The following is a 24,903-nucleotide window of genomic DNA, read 5'->3' as shown; positions in this document are numbered from 1 at the left end:
TCAGGGTAAAGGAGAATCACCCTCAGCTCACCCCGCTCACCCCCTTGGTAGCTTGGCACAAGCAGGCAGGCTTAACTTCAGAGTGCTAGGTGTAAAGTATTTGTACCAACACACACAGTAACTTAATGAAAACACAACAAAATGAAACAACAAGGGTTTAGAAAAATAGGAAATATTTACCCCTTAACTTTTTGCCTTTTGTTGATGCTAGTTATGATTGAAGGTGTGCTGGGACCCTGCTAATCAGGCCCCAGCAGCAGTGTTCTTTCCCTAAACTGTACATTTGTCTCAACAACTGGCACAGCCCTGACACACAGATAGGTCCCTTGTAAATGGTACCCCTGGTACCCAGGGCCCTGTGGCCAGGGAAGGTCTCTAAGGGCTGCAGGATGTATTATGCCACCCTGGGGACCCCTCACTCAGCACATGCACATTGCCTCACATCTTGTGTGTGTAGATGGGGAGAAAATGACTAAGTCAACATGGCACTCCCCTCAACGCACTGCCTGTGGCATAGGTAAGTCACCCCTCCAGCAGGCCTTACAGCCCTAAGGCAGGGTGCACTATACCACATGTGAGGGCATAGCTGCATGAGCACTATGCCCCTACAGTGTCTAAGCCAATTCTTAGACATTGTAAGTGCAAGGTAGCCATAAAGAGCATATGGTCTGGGAGTCTGTCAAACACAAACTCCACAGTTCCATAATGGCTACACTGAATGCAGGGAAGTTTGGTATCAAACTTCTCAGCACAATACATCCACACTGATGCCAGAGTGGGATTTATTGAGAAATACACACAGAGGGCATCATGCCAGTCCAACTACTAGTGCTGGCTGACCAGTTTCTGCCAGCCTGCCACATCCAGATGGGTTTCTGGCCACATGGGATGAGTGCCTTTGTCACTCTGTGGCGAGGAACAAAGCTCGTACTGGATGGAGGTGCTTCCCACCTCCCCCTGCAGGAACTGTAACATATAGCGGTGAGCCTCAAAGGCTCAAGCCTGGTGTTACAGTGCCCCAGGGCACTCCAGCTAGTGGAGATGCCCACCCCTCCGGACACAGACCCCACTTTTCATGGCAAATCCGGAGGAGATAATGAGAAAAATAATGAGTCACCCCCCCAGTCAGGACACCCCCTAAGGTGTCCTGAGCTGAGGGGCCCCCTGTCCTAGGAAATCCTCCATTTTGTTTTGGAGGATTCCTCCCAATAGGATTAGGGATGTGCCCCTCTCCCCACAAGGAGGAGGCACAAAGAGGGTTTAGCCACCCTCAAAGACAGTAGCCATTGGCTACTGCCCCCCAGACCTAAACACCCCCCTAAATTGAGTATTTAGGGGCGACCCTGAACCCAGGAAACAAGATTCCTGATGACCTACAACAACAAGAAGGACTGCTGACCTGAAAGCCCCACAGAGACGACGGAGACAACAACTGACCTGGCCCCAGCCCTCCTGGCCTGTCTCCAGACTTAAAGAACATGCGCAGCGATACATCCAGCGGGACCAGTGACCTCTGAGGACTCGCTTGCACCTGAAGGACCAAGAAACTCCAGTGGACAGCGGCTCTGTCCAAACTGCAACAAAGAAACCATCTTTAAAGGGACTCCAGCCTCACTCCGGAAGAGTGAGTCTCCAACACTCTGCACCCGGCGCCAAGACACACACCAGGGGGTTGGAGACTGCATTGTGTGAGGGCAGGCACAGACCTTTCAGGTGTGAGTGACCACTCCTCCCCTCCCTCTTAGCACAGATGGCTCATCAGGAGATGGAGGCTACACCCCAGCTCCCTTTGCGTCACTGTCTAAAGAGAGGTGCAACCAGCCCAACTGTCAAACTGACCCAGACAGGGGAATCCACAAACAGGCAGAGTCACAGAATGGTTTAAGCAAGAAAATGCTCACTTTCTAAAAGTGGCATTTTCAAACACACAATCTTAAAATCAACTTTACTAAAAGATGTGTTTTTAAATTGTGAGCTCAGAGACCCCAAAATCCATATGTCTATCCACTCCCAAAGGGATTCTACACTTTAATCATATTTAAAGGCAGCCCCCATGTTAACCTATGAGAGGGATAGACTTTGCAATAGTGAAAACCGAATTTGGCAGTATTTCACTGTTAGGACATATAAAACTCATTAGTATATGTCCTACCTTGAACATACACTGCATCCTGCCCATGGGGCAACCTAGGGCCTACCTTAGGGGTGTCTTACCTGTAAGAAAAGTGAAGGTTTAGGCCTGGCAAGTGGGTACACTTGCCAAGTCGAATTGACAGTTTAAAACTGCACACACTGACACTGCAGTGGCAGGTCTGAGCCATGTTTACAGAGCTACTATTGTGGGTGTCACAACCAGTGCTGCAGGCTCACTAGTAGCATTTGATTGACAGGCCCTGGGCACCTCTAGTGCACTGTACTAGGGACTTATCAGTAAATCAAATATGCCAATCATGGATAAACCAATTACATACACAGTGCTAAAGTGCAAGGAGAACTTGCACTTTAGCACTGGATAGCAGTGGTAAAGTGCCCAGAGTAACAAAAACAGCAAGAACAGAGTCCAGCACACATCAACAACCTGAGAAACAGAGGCAAAAAGTTAGGGGGGACCACGCCAAGGATGCCAAGTCTAACACATACGTTCACAAAGCACTAATGTCTGGACAGTCGGGCCTGTAGGGATGAGCACTCTGCCCGTTCGGTTGTTCAGGACTTCCTCATTTGAAATTGGGTCGCAGACCCACCTCCAGGGATGGTATTGCTTTGGTATCTATTCTGAGGAACCTGCAGCTAAGGGTCTCTATCAGATGGATAAGTTACTTACCTTTAGTAAAACCTGATCTGGTAGAAACTAAATCTAACTGCAGGTTCCTTATCGACCCATCAGATAAACTTTTAGAGACCTTAACCAGCCAATCTAATTTCTTGAAAAAATTGAAATGTGATTTGCAGGAATCACGAGCCATGGCTCTCGAGTTAGACTAATAGGGATATTTGTAGAATATTGTGTAAAATTCACTTCAAGGTTGAACTGGATGATATTTGGAACTTCTCCAGTGATGAATGGCTTGAAAAAATTTAATGTTTTTGGAAAGAATAAAATTACTTTTGTAATCACAATATATGGACTTTGAAAAAACAAATCACTCTGTGATTGACCCTCGTAAAGGGAATTATATATGTGTTTTTTAATTATATAAAACACCACTTACTGGGTAACTGTTTTTTTGGAGCAGCAGGCATTATTCTCTCATACCCACCTGAATTAATGCACCTGCTGGTATTTCAACGGCATTGCAAAATTGTTACATTTTATTTTGCCCTGAGTAACTAGTTTATAGATAGCTGGTTCTGCAGTCCAAATACCATACAACTGGTTTCTCTTCACAACAACACACCTTTTCTCAGATATGGTTAGATGAAACTGCAATTAAGTCCATGGCGATGACAAAGCTTTTTTTGTTTTCTTTTCTAATCAAGTGATTTGTTTGTAACACTTATATCCTCTTCTTCTGCAATGCTTATTACTCTTGTATTGACTTGTGAGACATCTGTTCCTGATTACCTTGTAATCAGAAATGGTTTATTTTAAGTATCACTCACTTTCACTTCTGTCTTAATAGTTTTATTGTGAAGAATCTGTGCAGACGTTAATGGCACATACTTACTGGAGGGGCTTTGCACCAGAATGACGCATCTGGTGGACAGAAAGATGCTTGCGTTGTTTGAATGTCTGTCCACATTGATCACAGATATAATTCCTTTCTTCTGTAAATAAGATAAAGAAAACATCTTAATGTCACAGGGACTGCAATGCAAAGAAGGGGCCACTAATAGTTAATTGTCATGAGTCAAGAAATATATTTCTGATTGATACCTTTATGTGTAGATTCCTTGCCTGTTGAATACTCCAAGGTGCCATGTGGAATTGGGAAACGTTTCACAGCTTTCTACATTAGTAGAGGGTTCTGGCTTCACCTCGGCACCGGAGGTGGTGCCTAAATAACATAACTGGAACTACATAGCACCCACTTTAGAGAACCAATGTCAGTTCCATTTTTTCTCACTAGTCAATGCTGATATGACGCTGCTCTCCGTTTTTTTTCATGTTTCCAGTGTGTTTTTCAGCTACAATTTATAAGTTAATTACAATGCATAGGGAAGTGACATCCAAAATAAATCAGGTTTTAAAATCTTGTTACACTTGCAACGGACAAATGTTCTTTTCAGGCCCCCTTTAGATCCGTCTGTGGTGCTTGAAGTCAAAGCAGGACTCAAAGTTGTTTGACTAATGCAGCTCCATGCATTAAAAAGTCATTAAAGAATGCAAGGCCAACCTTATAAGGCCTGGAACACAAGTCAGATCCATGCTGTATAAGGTCTCATTCCTCTATGTAAGGATGTGTCTCTTTTTTGCATGGTCACCCTCAAGGTTTTTGACTGATGCTGCTGGTTTTTCAACTCTAAAAATGCACTGAGGCCTGATAATCAGTCCTCCATTCCAGTGCCCTGACCCTAAAGTGTATGTCAAATTGACTGTTCCCAACCGAAAAAGGCTAACTTACCTGTAAGTTCCTAGTACATGGTACCATGGTACCCAGGGTTTGTAAGTTAGAGGGGTACCCTAGGGCTTGTAGCACTGGTTGTGCCACCTTGGAGGTCCCACACGTAAAACGAGTCCCCCAGTCCACCACTGCAGACTGGCAGAGCAGTCATAAACTGTTAGCCCAACTTTATCTTTAAAAGCAATGGCAAAGACAGTACTTCTCTTGTACCTTTGTGTAAGTCACCCCTCTGGCAGGCCTACAGAGTCCTAAGGTAGGGTGTAACATATGGGCCTGGCATGTATTTTACATGTCCTGACAGTAAACACACAAAACCACCATATTTACTGTGTAAAGATTTGGTCACCCAATTGGCGAGTACAGGATTACAAGCTGACCCCCCTCAGCTGTGCTAACTCTTGAACAATGCAACCAAAGTGGCCACTCCAAGGTATCAAACAACTCATTACATTAAGCCTGACTTGTATCTCAAGGCAAAATTCATGTAACTTGATGCACTGTGCAGCTTCTACAAAGCTGCCACCTTGTTGCCTTTAAAGTGCCTGTGCCTTCTCAAGCACACATGGAGCCGGTTCCACAAGATGGCTTTCTGCAGTCCTGGAGCGATCCCTCAATGACTCTCTGGAACAAGAACAATCAGGGACAGCAGGCCAGGGAAGTGTTACCACCCTTCTGCAGGAAGCCACTTGTGTGTCAGCCTAAAAAGGCAGGCTCTAAAGGAGAAGCCTCCTTTAAATGGCAAATGTGTCACACTAGGGAGGAGGGCTGCCCCATTGTTTAGGCAGACCGGCTGGCATGGGGAGCAGAGAGGGGAAACTAGTTTGGAAACCTGTTCCTCATGGGCATGTAGTCCGGAGGTGGCCACAGCCAAGGGGAGGGCTCGGGAGGTCTGAACACCAAAAAAAAAAAGGGTCTTGCTATTTTGGGAGTAGGCAGAATGTTGCGTCCGAGTAATAGCCAGATGACACATTCCACAGAAAGTAGTAAGCAGATGGTCACCCATAGCCTACCAACACCATCCTGCCCAAAAGGGATTTTCTGAGCATAAAAGGGGCAACCTCAGATTTCAGCTGACTTGGTAGAAGGACTGCCCTGCTGCATCAAGAGACCAGTGAAGACAGGCTGCACTGTCAAAGACTGCACATACTGTATCTGGTGGCTGGTAAACAGAAGGACAGTGCCTGCTGTGTCCTGCTCAAGGAGACGCTGTCTCCAGAGCCCAGTCAAGCTAGGAGATTCTGTGGGCCAGCCCAATGGCCTCCTGTGTGCAGCACAGGGACACAACAGCTGAAGAAGTCTGCAGGGGCAAGTGGTAGCCCAAAGTCTTCAAACTGCTACCACAGCTGCTGTGCAGCACCAAGGACCAAGACCCAACGCACAGAGTTGCACCTGGGTTCACTGAGCCGAGAGTGCTGTCGGAGAGATGCTGGGACCTTCAGAAGGCGAGTTATTTACCCAGGAAGGATTGGCCTGTGCCTGCGACACCAGGCAACTGGTACTCCAATGGAGAAAAGACTTCGGCCAGACCAGAGAGGAGTTTTTGGGACATCGGCCCTGCAACCAGAATACCAGCACCTTTGTGGACAGAGGATTGCCTGCAGGAAAACCCCGTCAACCGCACCACATCCACAGCATGCGTGGAGCATCTTCAGCATCCTTCATTCCTTGCATCAGGACCACTCCGTAGAAATCCATTACAACATGGATAAAGTGCCTGGAACTGCTTTAAGATGGTTTCTTTTGTGGAGGTACTGTTTTTTAGGATCTTGCTGCCCCACCCCCCCAACTTGGTGGAGTTTGTTGCCCCAAGTACTCCTACCCAAGTTTTCTTTGAGAACGTTTTTTAATAGTGAAATTCATTGAATTTGCCAAGGCTTGTCACAGTTCAGTAAAAATGCTTTGATTTGTTTTTTGCTTATAAATTAATGTCTCTAGAACCCTCTGTGGATCTTTTTCATTGTGGTGTCTAAATTGTTATAAAAATAAAGTCAATTTTCATAAATTAGCATCAGATTTCTTGTGTGTCGTGTTAATGTATTCTTTAATTGTTTTGGTGTAGTTTAAATGCTGTAAGCTTTGCTGGTCAGCGTCACAGATACCCATTGTGAGCTGTGGGTTTGACAGACAAAACATAAGGGCAGTGCTTAATTTGTAAATAAAGTAAGTACCAGGACCCTCGTCAGGAGGCCTCTGCAACTTGCAACACCAATTGCCCCTGCCAGCGCTGCCAATGACACTACCAACACAACTAGTAGCTATCACACTCCTATAAGTTTGACAACTTACACTATTTCAGGCCCCCAAAGCTATAAGAATGGCTTCAGTGGTAGGTATTAGTCATTCTCAATGTATATTGACTTAATAAACAACAGTTATTGTCCGAATCTCTAAATTAAATAAACAGGCGGCACAATGTGGCAGACTGTAATAAGTGCTGCTGTTTACAATTAAGTGCTGGTGCCAAGCACCAGAAACCACCAACTCAAATTAAGCACTGCCTAATGGTCCTAAAGGAGTTTGTAAGTGTATTACATGGTGAGGATGCACAACTACACCATATAATCTACCCCATTTCCTCACACTACCCTCTCCTCGAAATCAAAAAAGAGAAAGCACAGGAAAAAGAGAAAACACAACAGCTCGCCTCTGCACTGATCAGAGATGAAAGATAAATTACTTCGGCATACTTCGCTTCTTGCAGGGACTTCCTTGGAACTGAACCTCATGGACATCACACTCTGTCTGCTGTAGTGACTGCTACAGATTCAGTCCCAGGCCTTGTGATGTTGTTCACATATATGACACTAGTGCCACCTTACCCAGAGTTTCTGGCTCCAGGAGCCTTATCGACTTAATTCCTTAGTGGCGTGACAGCGCTGTTCAGCCATGCTGCCATCCCATCTGAGGCGTCTTCAGCCTTCATGGGTCTATTTGGGGCTCAGTTTGGATTTCTCCTGGCGGTTCTGCCCTCTCAGCCATTCGACCCCAAGGTTCCTGCTGAGGGAATGCTTCCTGCGCAGACTGGATCCTACCACTAACACTGCGGCTACCCACTCTTGCATTTCGTGCCTCTTTCTCTGCATGAATAGACAAGATTAAAGATGCGATCCATATGCCCAGGTAGGACATCTAAAGAATGGTAGGGGGTGGAGGGGAGGGAGTCAAGCACACAGAACATTTGCAACCTGATCCGATACCACACCAGCACTATTAACAAGCACAGTGAACTACCTGGCTCTATCAAAAGGGACTACACCACCAGACAGGCAGTTCAAAAATTTGGCAGCTGTTGGCAAGAAGGGCTTCTAAACTGACAGGTTGGCTCCCAGATTCATGAATGCTACCTGCCTGTCCACGAGAAACACACGTCTTGTGGGAAATGGTGAATATGGTGATTCCTAGTCTTCCAGACACCTTAAGGAGCACTTCCTGAAGTGGTGCGAAAGGGCCAAGATGCCTTGCATTCTCAGGGCAGGCTTGGACACAGTGGATTCTGTGGCTAGCCACTGGTTCCTCTCTAGCCCTAAGGTGGAATGACTGGCTTTTTGTCCTCTGGTTTCTCTGAAGATGTGCAGGTTAGCCTCTTGGGATATGACCTTTGGCAGGACTCGTCTGTTCAGGGACAAGGAGGAAAAGGCCTTGGAAAGGTTAAAGGTTGGGAGTGTCACTCATTCCCTTAGTCTCCAATCCACAGCCTGGTATTATAAACTGTTCCAGTTGATTTGGGGGTTTCCTTTCAGCAGAGCCAAAACTCTACCTGATCTGACAGCGGAATCAGCTGCTTCGCCAATGTAAAGGCAACAGGAAGCCCGGCAGCCTTCCTTCTCCTTATCCTGCACCACTTGAAAAGCTGCTTTATCTTTCCCTAAAGGAACTTGTGCGGCCAGTTGGAGGTCCAATAGCTTCCTTCCTTCAGACCTGGAATGCTGTAATTTCAAAAATAATGGGTCTTGCAAATAAATGAAAGGGGGTATGCCCTACCTTTCCAGCAGGTTCGTCCCCAGATCCCCTATCTACGTCCTTTCAATATGAAGATCACCTTTGGATTCTACAGCAGGGGGTGGTAGCCCTGTTGCAAGAAGGATCAATGGCATTGGTTCTAGAGTAGTGTAGGAAAGTACCCTCTTTTTTATATGGTTTCCCCCACTTTTTGCCTGCTGCTAGTGTATTTTGACTGTGTTCACTGGGATCCTGCTAACCTGGACCCCCGTGACTGTCTATCTCCCTCTAAATTTGGTTGCTTAAGACTTAGCACTCCCCACAATTGGCATACTTTATGTAACAATCTTTTGTTGGATGCGCCATCTACAGATTGCTCAACTGATCCCACCCACCTCCTTAAAGGATGATCATAGGCCACCATTCTAAAGAAGTGTATCCTAGTTGTTGCCTTGCCGTGTGACGATCAAGCTGCCATTTCCCCATCTCTGTCTCTAACTGAAGAGAAAAATTGGACAGCGAATTGACGTCGGTGCACCAGGTAGGTGTTAAAGAGCTCCAATGATGTAATGTGGGTGCTGCTGCGGAGGCAGCACACGCTACTGTTCTACAAGAGATATGAAATGTTTCTAGATACAGTCTATCACCTGGAGATATCCAACAGGTGAGGAATCTGCAGGTAGTTGTGGCATTCACCAGAAAGATCATTAATGAAGGAGAGCAACCCTTTCTTTTGAACTTTTAGCCCAAGGGTCCCTCCCCCTATCGCTTTTTGGAAAGGGCAGATACTGCTTTGCAGCACTGAAAACTGTACGAAGGGATGTGGCACGAGTCCCTGCTCCACTCTCCCTTTGTTGCCCCAAATGCCTTTACCACGCATGCCTTTACAACAATGTTTCATTGTAAAATCATGCCTAGTAAAGGCGCATATGGGAACGGCATGCGTGGTTCTAGCATGTGACCTTGCCACCTGTCCTGAGGCCCAGAAGTACCCCACCACTAATACTAAAACTACTGCGGCCCCCACCCCTAAAACAAAACTACCACGGATCCCTCTCACCCACCCTGAGTCTAAACCCTTCCCCAACCTCACCCACCTGCCCTAAAACAACCTACCCCCCACACACCCCCAAAAACAAAATTACTCCCGACCCCATCCCAAAAACCAAACTACCCCCGCTCCCAAAAAACAATCTACAACCACCCCCAAAACACTAACTACCCTGACACCCCAGCCCCAAAACGAACCCAATCCCCCACCTCCAAAACAGAACTACCCGACCCCCGACTCCCGCCCCTAAAAACAGAACTTCCCTGATCCCTCGCCCCTAAAAACCAGAACTACCCCATTCTCCCCGTCCCACCCCTAAAAAAACAAACTACCACGACCTCTCCCTACCCCAAGCCCTTAATCTACCCTCACCCCTAAAAACTATCCCCCAACCCTGCCCAGCCACACTTACCTGACTGCATCCTCTCCCGATGCGCACTACCTTTTTCTCTGCCTCAACCACGCATGAGCGTTGTTCAGCACATGCGTGATTAAGGCAGAGAAAATGGGAGTTGTTAATGCAACTGTGGTTCCGCTTGCGTTAACAGCGTAGGTCTTTGTTCCGGAGTCGATGTTTCCTGTCAAGGAACATCTGGCTGCTAAGATGACATCTACAAACTCGGGAGGAAGACTGAAGGCAGTCAACTGTCACTACTGAATCTCCAAGCATGGAGATATCGGCGAGAAGTCATGCAAAAGTCCAGAGTACCATTCTAGACTTAACATATCCCCACAGAAGAGAAGCCTTGGAAACTCCAACTTGCAAAAGTGGTGACATTGCACATTCTCAGGGGTGGCAAACAGCTTGAGCTGTTCTCCCCATTCACAGAAAAGACCTTGTGCCACTTCCAGATGTAACTGACATCTGTGATCCGCTAGGCGTGGTGGCTGAGTTTGTCTGACCTGGCATTTAGAGATCCTGCCGGGTAGTGTACCACCAGGAAGATCCCATGGTCTCCCAGCCACTTTCAGAGACTTCCAGATGAAGCATTCACAACCTTACCTCACCCTGTTTGTTGCAATATCACATGGTGGTGGTGTCTGTGAGAACATGCACCAGCCTCCTTTTGATGTGTGGTTGGAAGACCTTCAACATCTTCAAGTGGATGGCCCGCAGCACCTGAAGGTTGTTGTGGAGCTGGGACTCTACCAGAGACCAGATGTTTCTGATCTTTAACTTTGCCAAGTTGCTGCTTGAACCCAGAAGTGATGCATCAGTCATTACTGTTAGCTATGGGTAGGGGAGGGAGAGTGGTCTGCTTGCTGACTCAATTGCCATCCAGCAACCACCATTATAGGTCTTTTACAGTCTACTCTGAAATCTGGACCTGATCAGAGAGGTCATCCTGATGCTATGTTCACTGGGATTTCAGATCCCAGTGTGGAGCCTGCATATGCCACCTACTTGCTTGACGTATAGGATGCAGAAAGCTAGCAGCCACAGAGTCATCCTCACAGAGATCCAGGACAGAGGCTGAAATAGCGAGATTATAACCTGAATGTCTTGGTCTTTCTATCCTTGGAGGAAGGCGACACAAAACTGCAGTGTGCCCAAAATGGCTCCATTAAAGGTGAGCGTCAGTGAAGGAGTCAGATGCGACTTTGGCACGTTGCTAGTGAACCCCAACGAAGTGAGGGGTGTACGCCATAGTACAGGGGTGGGCGATGACTACCTGGGGTAAGCATGCTTTCGACAACCAATTGTCAAGGTCGTGGCAGACTGGAACCCCTAACCTCCAGAAGTGTACTGCACTCACTTTAATGAACACCAGAAGGCTACTGGTGAGGCCAAAGGGGGGAGCACAGCAAAATAAAAATGATTCTGACCCACTGTGAACTGCAGATAGCATCTGTGGACATGCAGACAGGGATGTGGCAATATAAGTGTCCTGCATGTCTAACGTTAACTTTCAGTCTCCATTGTCGAGGGCAAAAAAGACCTCGGTCAGGGAAAGAATCTTGAATGTGTCCTTTTCATGAAGGCATTGAAGAATAGAGGCCTTTGTCCTTCGACATGAGAAAGTAGTAGTAATAACAACACCAGCCTAATTCTGATGTCAACACCCTCTCAATGACACCTTTGGCCAAAACAGTCTACTCTTCCTTTTGTAAGAGGGACAAGTGGTCCTCCATCAGCCGTTCTAAGGATAGTGGAAGGTCAAGCAGAGTCAAATGGTAAGGCGTTACCCAGCTTAGATAACCTTCAGGACCCATGTGTCCAATGTTGTTGCCTGCTGCCCTGCCAGTAAATGTCAGATTTGGCCTTCTGCAGCATCGCAGTGTGTCTTGAAGGACCCACTAAGAGGTTTTGAGGTTACCGCAGCAGGGGAGGCCAAAAACTATGCTGCCCTTGCTGTCCACGTGGTTTGTGGGAACTACAGTCTTGGCCACTAAAAGGCTGAAGAGTTTTCTGGGCAGGCTGAACAAGACCGCAATATTGGAAATCCCTACCATAGCCATGGAGGGGACAAAACTGTTGGTATAGCTGATGTGGTGGGTGGACAGGCCCAAAGAATGCCCTGTGGCCCTGCTACCTCTGAGTCTGCTTCGGATGGATACTCCTACCTGCTGAGTCCTCGCCTATAGAACAACCCCAGGTGTCAGACTGGATCCGGAAACTTCAAAGCTTTGAGGTCGCCATTAGAGGGTGCTGGACTCAGTTGGCACCAGAAGTTGCATCTGATGACTCCAAAATCCCATATAGCGCCTGCCCTGGAATTTGTCAGTTCCTTTTATGCCACGCCTTCGATGTGGATCCGGAGCTTCTCTTCTGAGAGAAATGTTCCCTCACAAATTCTTTTAAAAAAACAGTGCTTTTCCTCAAAATAATGTCTCCCTCAAAATAGTCAGGGTTAAAGCCTTGCAGAGACTGTGAAGGGCAAATGTCTATCACAGATCTCAATGCCATTTGTTTATGGTGTCTAGGTTCTGACCCCAACACTAAGTTATGTTCTTCATGCCTCATCATGAATCCTAAAGATATTAAAGAAGCAAGCCCAAACCTTTTATGGTCTGAACAAAGGATGATTGATGCCACCAAAAATCATCTCCACGTTCACAATCTCCATCAACCTTGTTAGGTAAAAAGGGTTGCAAACATAAGAAGGAAAGAAGCGGCCTAGAGGAAGGTCTCCTCATTGATCTCCCTCTCCAACAGGACCTTTGTCCTTGGAGCTGGAGCTCATTCTGATCCCCACAGAGGATCCTCCATGCAACCCTGCTTCCCTTGAGGATTCGGACCAACCTCCAGTCCTGATGCCACCGACTCCTTCAGCGCCAGCCTCTGCGCTTCCCAACTTCTTGGTGTGGATCTGGCAGCATTACTTAATGCCTTGTATGTCATCTTTCCAAAGGCGTTGATGCCATCTGGTTCCCCTCAAAATGAGTGGAGACTTGGGGAAAGAAAGTATTTTCTGCAGGAAGCATCGCCTTTAAATTGCTGCTAATTACCTGCTCGCTTGTTAAAACCATGCATTGTGGGACATAGAGCAAATGGTACTCCCTCAAGTCTATCTCATGGGCCTCCTGTTATGTTACGTGGATTTGTAGAGTGGGGATTATCACCCAAGAGGGTATCCAGGCTCTCAGAAGGGCAGGTCTAAGGGGGTGGGGAGGAGATCATGCTTGTTTTGTCTGGAAGAGCCCTGTCTTGAGGTTACTTCAGCAGTCCATGAGGGACCAGTCCATCACCCTTCCAACTTTTACCCCCCCCATCCCAACAAAGGAGGTTCTGAGGTGTTGCGGGAGGTCGTTACAGATCTTCGCTGCGAGGTATGAGAAGGAGCGTCCTCTGCTTCTGACCTTTTAGATGTGAGGGAGGTGTGCTCTTACCTGGAAAGCAGATTGAAAGCGTCTGGTGGGTTGTTAGAGGTTAAGGTACATTGGGCCGGTTTTGTGGAAATCTTTGTAGGTGTGGGTGAGTTGCTCAAACGTATATCTTTCCTGGACTGGGAGCCAGTGGAAATTGTTGAGGTGTGGAGAGATGTGGTAATTTCACAGGACGTTCAGGATCAGTCTGGTGGCAGAATTCTGGGTGGTTTTGAGTCTACGCAGAATACAGGCTAGGATTTTGAAGTGCAGGGCATTTCCGTAGTCAAGTCTACTTGTGATAAGAGACTGGGTGACTATTACTGGAAGCCCTTCACACTGGACCAGTGGTTCTTACAACTTGTAGAAAATGGTTACTTCCTCCCCTTACTACAGGTTCCCTCTTCCATCCTGTTGCCCACCTGACCATTCTGCAACAAGAGGTGGCAGGTCTTCTCTTCAAAGGAGCAGTGGAGTTAGTGCCAGAGAAGGAACAGGACCAAGGTTGCTACGCATGTTACTTCCTGGTGCCCAAGGACGATGATCTCCACCCTATCCTGGATATCAAGAGCCTGACCTTTTCCCTCAAAAAGTTGAAGATGCTCACCCTAGCTCAACTCCTTTTGGCACTGGAGCTTGGCGACTGGCTGGTGTCCCTAAACTTGCAGGATGCGTACTTCCACATTCCTATATTGCAGTCTCCTCAGAAGTACTTGCGGTCATGGCTGGATATGTACAATACCAATTTGCGGTACTGGCCTTTGGGTTGACATCAGCACCTCAAGTCTTCACATGGGTGATTGCAGTGGTAGCAGCACATCTCACACAGTTGGGCATCCACATCTTCCCGTAACTGGAGGACTGGCTCCTCAAAGCCAGTTCACCAGAACAGGTGTTGCACCATCTGCAGTCGACAGCATCTCTGCTGCTGGACTTTTCGATCAATGTGGCCCTCACAACAAATCCAGTTTATAGGGTAGGTACTGGACACCAACCTTCTCCGCACCTCACCACCTTCACAGAAAGTCAAATGATTCCCTTCTTCCAACCAGGCATGAGAATTCTACTCCTGAGAGTCCTGCAATTCTAAGGTCTGCTGACTTCCTCATTCTCCTAGTCATGGACACATGTTGGCATATGAGGGCCCCACAGTGGTGTCTCCGCAGGCAGTGGCTACAATACGGGGAGATCTGATGGACTCCATCATGATCTTCCCCAGGGGTGAAGTGGAAGTGGCTTGGTGGGGGAAACGAGGTGAACCTTACTTACGGAATGGCCTTCACTCTTCTGCATGCTGTGGCCTCTATCCTGAGGTGGGGTGCCCATCTGGAGGATGTGAAGATCAGAGGCCTCTGGTCTCCAGAGGAGCAGATGTTTCATATCAAGCTGCTAGAATAACGGGTGATTCGGCTGACGCGCAAGGCCTTTCTCCCCTCCACTGTTGGTCGGTCTGTCCATATCTTGATGGACAACACAACAGCGATGTGGTATATCAATAAACAAATGGAGGTAGGGTCTCACTTTTGTCTGGAAGTGTTGAGACTGTGGTCCTGGGGACACCGCCAGAGGATATGGCTCATCGCTAATCACCTAGCGGGTCTCTAAATGTCAAAGCCATTAATCTGAGCCGGTATCATCTTGCTGACAAGTAGCGTCTTCTGCCAAAGGTAGTCCAGCACATCTTCGCCCAGCAGGGCCATCCCCAGGTGGACTTGTTCACTTCCTCAGAAAATGCTCAAAGCCTGCAGTTCGGTGACCTCCAGTATCTGTTGAGGGGAGTCTTGGGGCACAAGTTTCAGTTGAAGTGGAACTTTCAGCTCATTCCCTTGATTCCTCGAGTTCTGAGGAAGATTTGCCAAGACCAGCCCCAAGTCATTCTCATTGCCCCCGCTTAGCCAAGAAGGGTGATGCATGCAGAACTCTTGCAATTCTCCATGTTTCCCCTGCTCTGCCTGCACCAGATCGTCTCTCCCAGTTGGGGGGAATGGTTCTGCATCCCAGAGACCTGCACCTACATGCTTGGAGATTGAGCAGGGACAACTGAGCTCTTTTCAGCTGCCACGAGAGGTGGCAGATCTCATCTTATCTGCAAGTCACCTCGCCACTAAGTTACCCACCAAGATTGTGTTTTTGGTTGCAATAACATCTGCTAGTAGAGTCAATGAGTTACAAGCCATCAGCTGTTGTCCTCCTTCCACTACCTTTTCTCCCAGACAAGTTGGTGTTGCTCACCTGAGCTATTTTCCTTCCCAACAAGGTCAATCCCTTCCATCATGTCCAGTCCATCACCCTTCCAACTTTTACCCTCCCCCTCATCCCAACAAAGGAGGAGGAGCATTGTATCAGCTAGATCCTAGGCAGGCAGTCAACTACTACCTAGACTGCACCAAGGAACACAGGTTGCATGATCAGCTCTTCACTGGCTACTGTGGTGCCAAAAAATGGAAGGCAGTTCAGGAAAGGACACTATCAAGATGGATCATCCTCTGTATTAAAACTTGCTATGCCTTGGCTAAAAAAAAAGCTTGCTGAAGGGATCTGTGCTCGTTCCACCAGAGTAAAATCTACCACTTCTGCTCTTGTGCTTCCAATTGCAGATATTTGCAATGCAGCAACTTGGGCCTCCCTTCAGACATTTGCTAAGCACTAATGATTCAAGTCATAAGTGAGAAGAGATCGCCATTTCTCTATGTCAGTTTTACAAGTTAGTATAATTTCCCCATCAACCCTCCTTTTATGCAGGGTATTGGTGGGGAATCTGTTCTACAGGTGAGGAATCTGCAGGTAGAAGTATCCATCCTGAAATATTCTTATCTACATGCAGATTCCTGACCGTCCCACCTGCCTCCCGTTTGATGGATGATTCATAGAGACCATTTAATAAGATCCCATTATGCATTCGTTTGGTACTATGAAAATATTTTACTGATGTAATTCTGCCCTCTCGCCTCGTAGCTTGGAAAACATGGACGGTAACTGGAGTAGTTATGCCAGGGTGGGTGCTATATGGTCTCGGTGGCATCATCTTACGTCACTTCCAGTGCCAACTGAGTCCACAGTCCTCTACTGGCAGCCTTGAAGCTTTAAAGTGTCTAGATCCAGTCTGATGCCTGGGGTTGTTCTAGAGGTGAAGAATCTGTAGGTAGCTAGAGTAGCCAGCAGAAAGATCATTACTGCAGGTAAGTAACTTTTTCTTTCTCGCCAAAAATGCAAAAGCCATCAAAACCCATTATTGTGGGCTGGATGTCGCAGGAGAAGCCCTGGACCCTCATTGAGGTGTGCTTCCTGAGAGCCACACTGGTGCCAACTGCCTCGGCTATTCAATCTGTGGTGCCCAAGCCACAACAGATAGTAACTTTTGCCACAGTGCAACCATCCTTAATCGCTTTTGTAAGGATAGGGTGTAAGTAGTCAGGGACACCAGGTAAGACCTATGCAACAAAGTCCTGCAGGGAATGGGTATAATGCTGTGCAGGAAAACTAGCACTGAAGAAGTGTAAAGATTTTAATACATTTTACTACCCTGTCCAGTGGTGTGTTCTTCCTTGGAGCAGGGGCAAAGAAATGGAATTTGACCGGTACACCAAAAGCTGAAGCCCAAGGGGATCAGGGCACGGCCTGGGCAGAAGTCAAAGTAGCGCTGGCACTGAGAGGGCAATAGGTTGGACTTTTTTGTCCTCCATTGACTACAGTGTTGACAGTAAAACCGGTGTGGAGCCTGTGGGGGCGGTCCAGCTGGTGTTTAGGGCAGACCCACCAGCAGAGTCCCAGCTGTAGCCCTTGTGATTTCTTGAAGCCCAGAGGCATCCTGGAGGAAACGAGTAATGTGCTAAAGAACTGCAGCTTAGCTTGACGGAAATCACTGATATGCTGCAGGGCACTGCGGGCTCCAGAAATGAGGGTTGCCACACAAAAAGATTCAGAATCCACTCCACAGGGTAACGGCTTTAGGAGCAAGACCAGGAAGCACACTGACAACCTCGCACCTTGTCTGGAGTTCAAAAGTGTGACAGGAAGGAGGTGAGTCCCGCTTGAAATTTTTATGTTTTTTCTTCAACTTGCCAGAGGACTTTGAGTGTGCTTATGATCGGCCAAACGAAAGGCTTTAGGAGCGGGACCTTCCCGTCGAATTCGACCAGTCACAGCATGGGGTCTTTTGGTATTTTGCATAGTAGAGCTTCGCCTAGTGGTCCCGTAAGGCCTTGGCATTCATTAAGGTGCAGTCACTGAAGGCCCTGCAATAGTGCTCTGACCCCAGGCATCATAAGCAAACCTGATGGGGATATGTCAGACATTTGCATCCAACAAACCCTACAAGGATTGCAGAGAAGGGTGCCTCACACCAGATTAACCTGGCAGGCCGTGACACAGTGGACTCTGTGTGAGGCCTGTGGGTTCCTCTGTAGCTCTGAAGAGCAAAGCCTACCTGTGCTCTACCTGATGTTCTGAGATGTAGCCAATGCCCATGACTGCCGGAGAGTTATGAACAGTTTTCCGATCCAGTCTGGCACTCGTCCGCAGGTAGATATTCATCAGAAATGTTGTTACCAAAGGTAGGTAACTTTTTCTTTGCCATGCGAAGATGCTGATCATCTTCCACTAAAGTGTTTTTATCATTTGTGATCATGACAAGATCGCCCTGGTCTCTGTGAACTTACTGTCGTTGCATGTATAGTTGTTTGGCCCAATGCAGAAGGGACACTGAAGCAGAAGCAGGACGACATGTAACCTAGAAGTCCACGGGGTTTCCCGACAATTAATGTTTCTTCATGTGCATAGGCCTGTGCCCGCTTTTGAAAGAAAGGTAGAAAGCTATCATGGGCCCCTGAAAGATGGTTGAACACTGAAGGATGGAGAATGAACTTCTTGAAATTGAGAATAAGACCCCCAATGTTGACACTAAGTGAAGGTGGACTGCTGTGCTTGACTTATCGAGGATGTCCTGATGAGCCAATCGTCAAGGTAAAGGTAGATTGACAGACCTCATCAACGTAGAGGAGATGCCCTCAACACCATGCACGTGGTGAAAAGTTGAGGGCAGAAAGGAAGGACCTTTGTTTGTAAGTATGTCTGTATGTGCATATGTAGCTGAAAGGCAGCAGAAATCTGTACATAATCAAAAAGCAAAGATACAGTCATTGGGTGACTGGAGAGGTAGCTGGGTTATGAAAAAGGAAGTGGACGGTTATCGTGTTATGATGTAAAGTTCTTTGAAGCGGTGTCATTTCTGCTTTTTCCTAATTTGGAGCATAGTTGGGTGGCTCTGATGCACACAGGGACCAGTTCCAGATCCAGGTTGCAGATATGAAGAGGCCTACTGCCTTGTTGTCTCCTTATTGCACTTCCCTGTTACCATTCTGAAAGTGCCCTGGCTGTGTGAGGGCAAATGGCTAAGTGGGGTTGCTAGTCAGGACAACTTTGTAGATGATGCGGCTGGTTTTAAAGATGGTGCATGCAGACAAGGGAAGCCTGCAGAGTTCCATCGGGGTGGGGGTGATGTGATAATTTTTTTCTGTGATTAATTATTCTAACTGTAGATCAATCACCTTTTGAATGTTTCTCAGGTGTCAGACTGGATCTGGAAACTGTAGGAGGTGGGTGTCACGCAGCTCCTCGTCTGCATTGTTACTCTCCGCAAGAAACATGTGGATGCATATAAGCACCACCCAAGTGTGCTGCATCAGTTCTTGTCTTTCCGCACCCCCAGGCGTGGATCCGGAGTTACTCTCTTCATTAGACTTTCAAAATATTTCGAATATTTTAATACTGGTGCAAGGGAAAATGTCACCCCCTAAAACCACAGGATTCAAGCCTAAAACTCACTGTTGCAAGCAAATTTCTTAAAGATCCCTACCAGATTTGTCTTTGATGCTTGGGTTGGGAATGTAAATCCAAGGCCCGTAGCAACTTCACCATGATGAATCCAAAGACCATCCAGGGCAGTAGGGTGAAGCTGAATGTCGCCAAACAAGGAAAGGTTCTGTGCCTAAACAGGTCGATGGGAAGGTCCTATTCCTGCAGCCAATCTTCATTGCAGTTAGTCATTACGTAAGTCAAGAAAGAAGCACAAGAATTCCAAGCGAGACTCCTCCCCTTTCGAACGCCTGACAAAGTGTGAGGGCATAAACGTGCCTCTTAGTCTTGCTCCTGAACTCTGTCTCTTTTGAAGTCGATACCGACTCTTGCACTGGGACATTCTGAATTTCTAGGTCCTTCAGTGACATTGCAGCAGCAAATCCAAGAATTCTGTGAAGCTTAACTGTACCTTTTCAGCATGATACCAGCTTCCTCTGGCATTTCTGTGGGCCCCAAGGAGCCATAAAGACCTCCAACTAAGACTGCATTGGTGGGTCCACCCTTGACACCAGCTGTAATGTATGGACCTGTGATCCACACCACCTTAGCTTGTGATGCAAAGGGTGGCTGAGGTTCTTGACCTCAAACTGTGTAATATGGAGGTGAAAAACAATGTTCTCACTGAAGTTCTCCAATCAGGAAAGACCATTAATGAGCTCCTATTACTTTTTAATGAGGTCCTCACGGATACCCTTCATGAAACATGGCAAAGCCATGTTCTCGACTGCTGGTAAAGAGGCTCCACCGTCCTGTTGGGTGACCAAGCTTTCTAAAACAGCACTCAACCCCAGAAAGCTTCACGGTGCAATCATCCACGAGAGTGGCCAACCCAAACGCCTTCTCTACCACACCACCTGATAGGGTTCATGTGCCTGGAATCCTCTGGAAACTGCATGTTCTCCTCAAACTTCCTGGCACTTAAGTCATTCAACATCGGCAGTCTATGGGGCTGGTATATTCCAGCTGTCTGGTACTCAATCACCCATGTACTTCCTACTGTACTGGAGAACTTTCTCCCCACCCTTACACAATCCATTCTGGATGGCCACGATGCAGACAAATTTACGATTTGCTGTGGGTTAGAACTTACATATTGCCTTGGTCAAGCAATTGACACCAGTGTGACACTCAGTAGACAAGCCTGGATTAGATCTACAGGCTACTCCAGAGATCTCTAATCAGCCCTAGTAGATGTGTCCTTCTATGGCTCTCATCTTCAATGAAAATGTGGACTTACCCCTCAAGGGCGTTAAGGAAAGCAGGGCCACAGTGAACTCCTTGGGTCTGTGTGACCCAACGCTTCATATTACCCAGCAGCTTAGCCTGCTCCGTGGCTATGATTTGGGCTTTCAAGGCCCCCAGCACCCACCCATGCAGCCAGCTCAGCATACCCTCCAACCCTTTGTGTCAGAGGCATTCAGAGACTATGTCGACAGGGGCAGCGAACATCCCAATACCCATCGCCCCCAGTGCTGCAGCCGTAAAACCTCTCTAGTGTACCCTTCCAGACACATAGCCACCCTTTCAGAGGCAGGAAACAGCATTGTGTCCCAGGGTGGTAAGCAATCACTTCAGATAAGTAGATCATCTAAATTATCCACATAGATTATGCCCTTCTATTTATTTTCACCCCACCGCACTATCCACCACCTTTAGGACTGCTGAAGGAGGACTATTTTTTGGCCTTACAGCAGGAAGTGCAGGTCCTTCTGGCCAAGGGAGCGATGGAGAAAGTGCCGGTATCAGAAGAAGAAACTGGTTGTTATTCCCAGTACCTTCTGCTGCCAAAGTAGGACTGATATGTTTGTCCCATGCAAGACCTTCACCCTCTCAATGCTTTTCTGTGGAGGGACAAGTTCTGGATGCTCACCGTGTCCCAGGTCTTGTTTGCCTTTGGCCCTGGAGACTGGATGGTGGTGCTGGGTCTGCAGGAGGCTTATATTCACATCACTGTACTACAGGGCCACAGGCATTACCTGCGATTCACAGAGGGGCAGAGCATTTTCAGTTTGCTGTGTTCCCCTTTAGCCCCTCCGGTATTCACAAACGTGATGGCAGTGGTTGCAGCGCAGAGGTCAGGGTTTGGTCTTCCCCTACCTAGATGACTGATTGTTGAAGGTGGGCTCGTCTCCCAAAGTAGTTGATGCGAGTCTAGCAACCAGGTGTCCCTCCACAAAATCTGTATACGACTGTCATTGTTATAAGTTAGTGGTTTGCCCAGTTCACACCAAACTGTGTCTAGCTCAGCAAGGACTTGCTTTGGGCACAGTCAAAGGTTATTTGTCAGCTCTTTCTGCTTTATGCGGTAGCCAGACCAGCTCTGTTAATTTGAATCACCTGTTGTGATGCACTAAAAAAAAAAAAAAAAAAAAAAAAAAAAAAAGGACTGCAACATTTGTTTCTGACATACCCTTTATCATGCCCTAGTGGGATCAGAATCTAGTTTGTACATTCCTAATTAATGTTTACTCCCTTTGCACAGCTGTCCCTTGTGACTTCTTACTCTAAAGACAGTTTTCCTCATCGCCATACCTTCAGCAAGACATGTGAGTAAACCACAAGCTCTTGCTGCCACCCCACCATACAAAATATTCTTACCACACAAGCTGGTGTTGAGGACCTGAGCCTCTTTTCCCCTGAAAGCAGTAACTCCTTTTCATGTGGGGTAAAACATCATTCTCCCAGCATTCTTTGCTCTACCTCAACACTTTAAGGGAGAGGAGTGATTACATCAGCTCTCAACTTCTATATTGATTGTATCAAGGAATACTGTGTGGAAGATAGGCTCTTTGTTGTATTAACTGGAGCAAAAAATGACGGAGCAGTGCAAATTGGCCTTTTCTTGCTGGATCGTTCTCTGCATTAAACTCTGCTAATCAATGGCTAAGAAGCCGCACCGATAAGGCTCCTAGGGTCATTCCACCAGAACTAAAGCTGCTCCCACTGCACTTGTGTGTGATTCTCCATTTCTGGACATTTGCCAGATTGCTACATGGGTGTTGCTCCAAATGATCATGAAGCACTACTGTCTGGACAGCCAGGTCAAACGAGGTAGGCACTTTTCCCGCACGGTCCTGCAGGATGTTTTGGTGTGAGCCAGTTCACCGACACAGCATCTGGGAGGTACTGCTTTAGTTTCTATTCACAAGGTGAGGAATCTGCAATTAGAAGTTGCCATCAGAAGAACATATTACCTGGGGTAATGCTCTTTTTGGTAAACACTGTATCTGACTGGCGATTCCTTACTCACAAGGCTGGACTGGCCATAGCGGGCATCAGGCGTTTCCCCGGGAGGCTGGAAGGGTGAGGGCTGCTTTTGGTACAGGGGCAGTTTTGTAGAGATGCAGGAGTATTAAAAGCCCCACAGAGTTCCTTGTATATCCAACAGTTTCAGGCAATAATAAAAAGTGCCAAGATAATTCTGGTGATTAATGTACCTGCTGGACAGAGATCAAAGTTTGTCTAGTTGCAGGTTAGAGTCATCTAAGGTAGCACAGAGAGTTCATATGCCTGCTGCAAATAGCTTGTACTATGCAGAACACAGAACTGTCTTTTACGTGCAATGCTCAGTGAGATTCTGCTTTTGTCACAGAGATCCTTTTGTTACTATGCAGTTCATAAATTTCAATCATAATCCAGTACAGTAAGCTATGAGCTGCCATCAAAGAGCTGCATGCTGGTTCAGGTTAGAAAGTTATGTTTTTTTCCTAGTCTTTGATTATACTAATTTTGATTAAAAAAGCGTTTTTTTGGGTAGAAATACATTGTTATTAGTAACGTCAACTCTAACCACTGTGTCACTCTAAATCCTGAGTTTTCTTCCCCAGACCTAGCATTCTAGACAAATGTCTACCAGTATGGATAACATGTGAATCCTACACCTTGTAGTACCCGTTGTTGTATGTAACGTTTTCTATACACTGATGTACACACTTATGATTCACTGTCTTTACATACGAGAGGGACTATGGAGAGATGAGGGGCACTGTTAGAGGGCAATGGTGAGGAAATTACTGAAGAGCCCCAATAAAGATTGTAGTATCCGGGTGCACTGTAAGGTCATTATTTACTATACTTAAAAAAAATTATACTATTGAATATATAACGAAAAATGTGTTGTAAAATGCACAGTTTTTGCTTTTTTTCCAAAGTCCCATTGTAGTTGTCAGACACGCTCAGCTCACCCTTTGAGGGCTGTTCTGACAAAACTTGCCAGGGCTGCTTTGGGTTCCCAGTCTGGCCCTGCTCACTGACCTTCCCACATTGGCATTCTGTGAACTAGACTCTTTTCTGCCTAAAAAGGTCCAAGTCTAGAGATTTGTACAATGGTCAGAAACAATCTGTTGTTGGGCTCTGCTTATGGGTGCGTGGACAGCCTAGGAAGTAACTGATGTCAGCACGCTTTGGTGGCACTTATACATGGCTCCATACGTCACTTCAGGAGTGGAACAAAGTCAATGTGGAGTCACACAACACCACCTACTGGTGTTTCCCCAGATATCAGATATATTCTGACAGCTTGGGAAAAATTCAAAAGGTGAGAAATCTGTGGTTAGATAGAGTAACACCAAAAAGAGCATTAACAAAAGGTAATTAACTTGTTCTTTAGGCCCTTGAGATGTTCTTCAGCATTTAGAAGCAGTGCTTTGCCATAATTTATATGTAAGAGTAAAAGAGTTTGAACAGCATTTCTAAAGTCTTTATTGGATGAACGTTTTCACTTTGTTGCATAGGTAGCTGATACCAGGCCATCTTGGTTTTCGTGGATTTTTTCTTCGAGTGGTAAGGTTGTTGTCCTAGGAGAATCAAAATGACTTGCCATTGGGTGAAAGCTGAAGGTCAAATCAGTCCACGTTCATGGCCTAAAGCCAGGTTTGGACACCTTGTTTCCTGTTGCTCTTGCCAGATAGCAGGAATTTGGTCTTGGTGAGGATGATCTTGAAGGAGGTGCTAGACCCCCAGGTCTGGAATGGGTGCAGCCATTATCTAACACCTTGCACATCTAGAATGGGAAGGAATTTCAAGCAGAATTATTTTTTAGTAGTGAATTTTCATGCAGTTATATGTGAATAGATTATCAAGGTACTCAATGCAGAAGAGCTGGGAGTTCTGCCAGTCCGTCATGAAGTGCAGATGTTTACTATGGCACTGATGATTTGAGCACTGCAGTAAACCTTCTTTAGGTTACTTAAAATAACTTTCTTTGTTAAAAGATAGGAGCTCCTGAAAACGGTGACCATGTGGTAAATGGCTGAGTTTAAATAGATGCAACAAGGGGGCACCATTCTTCAGCTTTAATGAGTCCACAATAGAATCCAGAGTAAATATTTCAACCCTTCCAAAACACATGCCCAGGTCTTTACTACAACTAAGAAACAACTTATCAAAGACCACTAAAGTGGGAGTTATAATCTACACTCTAATATGGGAATTACCATAAACAATACTCCCAAATTGGGTATTCATGCACCTTCTCTAACATGAACACGTATAAATTCGTTAAATTACCTTTACTGATTCAGCATGGCACCAGATAGGGTGCCTGTTGTCCCCTCTCCTTCATGCTTTGGCAATGGAGTCGTAGGTGACATGGGTGTGGTGTGATGAGCTGATCCAGGGATTCCAACGGGGAGACGGCCTGGAAGACCAAATCACCCTGTAGGTGGCTGATGACCTGCTCTTTGT

General features: G+C 46.7%; 1 protein-coding gene across 2 annotated transcripts in view; it reads right to left on the bottom strand.

Annotated features, from left to right (window-relative positions):
* The window catches only part of ZNF276 (zinc finger protein 276), a 227,403-nt gene that overhangs the window by 22,493 nt on the left and 180,007 nt on the right, over nt 1-24,903 (bottom strand). For both annotated transcript variants that reach the window (XM_069217211.1, XM_069217214.1), the window contains one exon: nt 3,669-3,768. In XM_069217211.1, the coding sequence (XP_069073312.1) occupies nt 3,669-3,768 (100 nt within the window). The remainder of the gene's footprint in view (nt 1-3,668; nt 3,769-24,903) is intronic.

Source organism: Pleurodeles waltl, chromosome 12 (assembly GCF_031143425.1).
Source record: "Pleurodeles waltl isolate 20211129_DDA chromosome 12, aPleWal1.hap1.20221129, whole genome shotgun sequence".
Classification (NCBI taxonomy): domain Eukaryota; kingdom Metazoa; phylum Chordata; class Amphibia; order Caudata; family Salamandridae; genus Pleurodeles; species Pleurodeles waltl.
The sequence above is the reverse complement of the archived record's forward strand: the minus strand, read 5'-3'. Positions and strand labels throughout refer to the sequence as shown.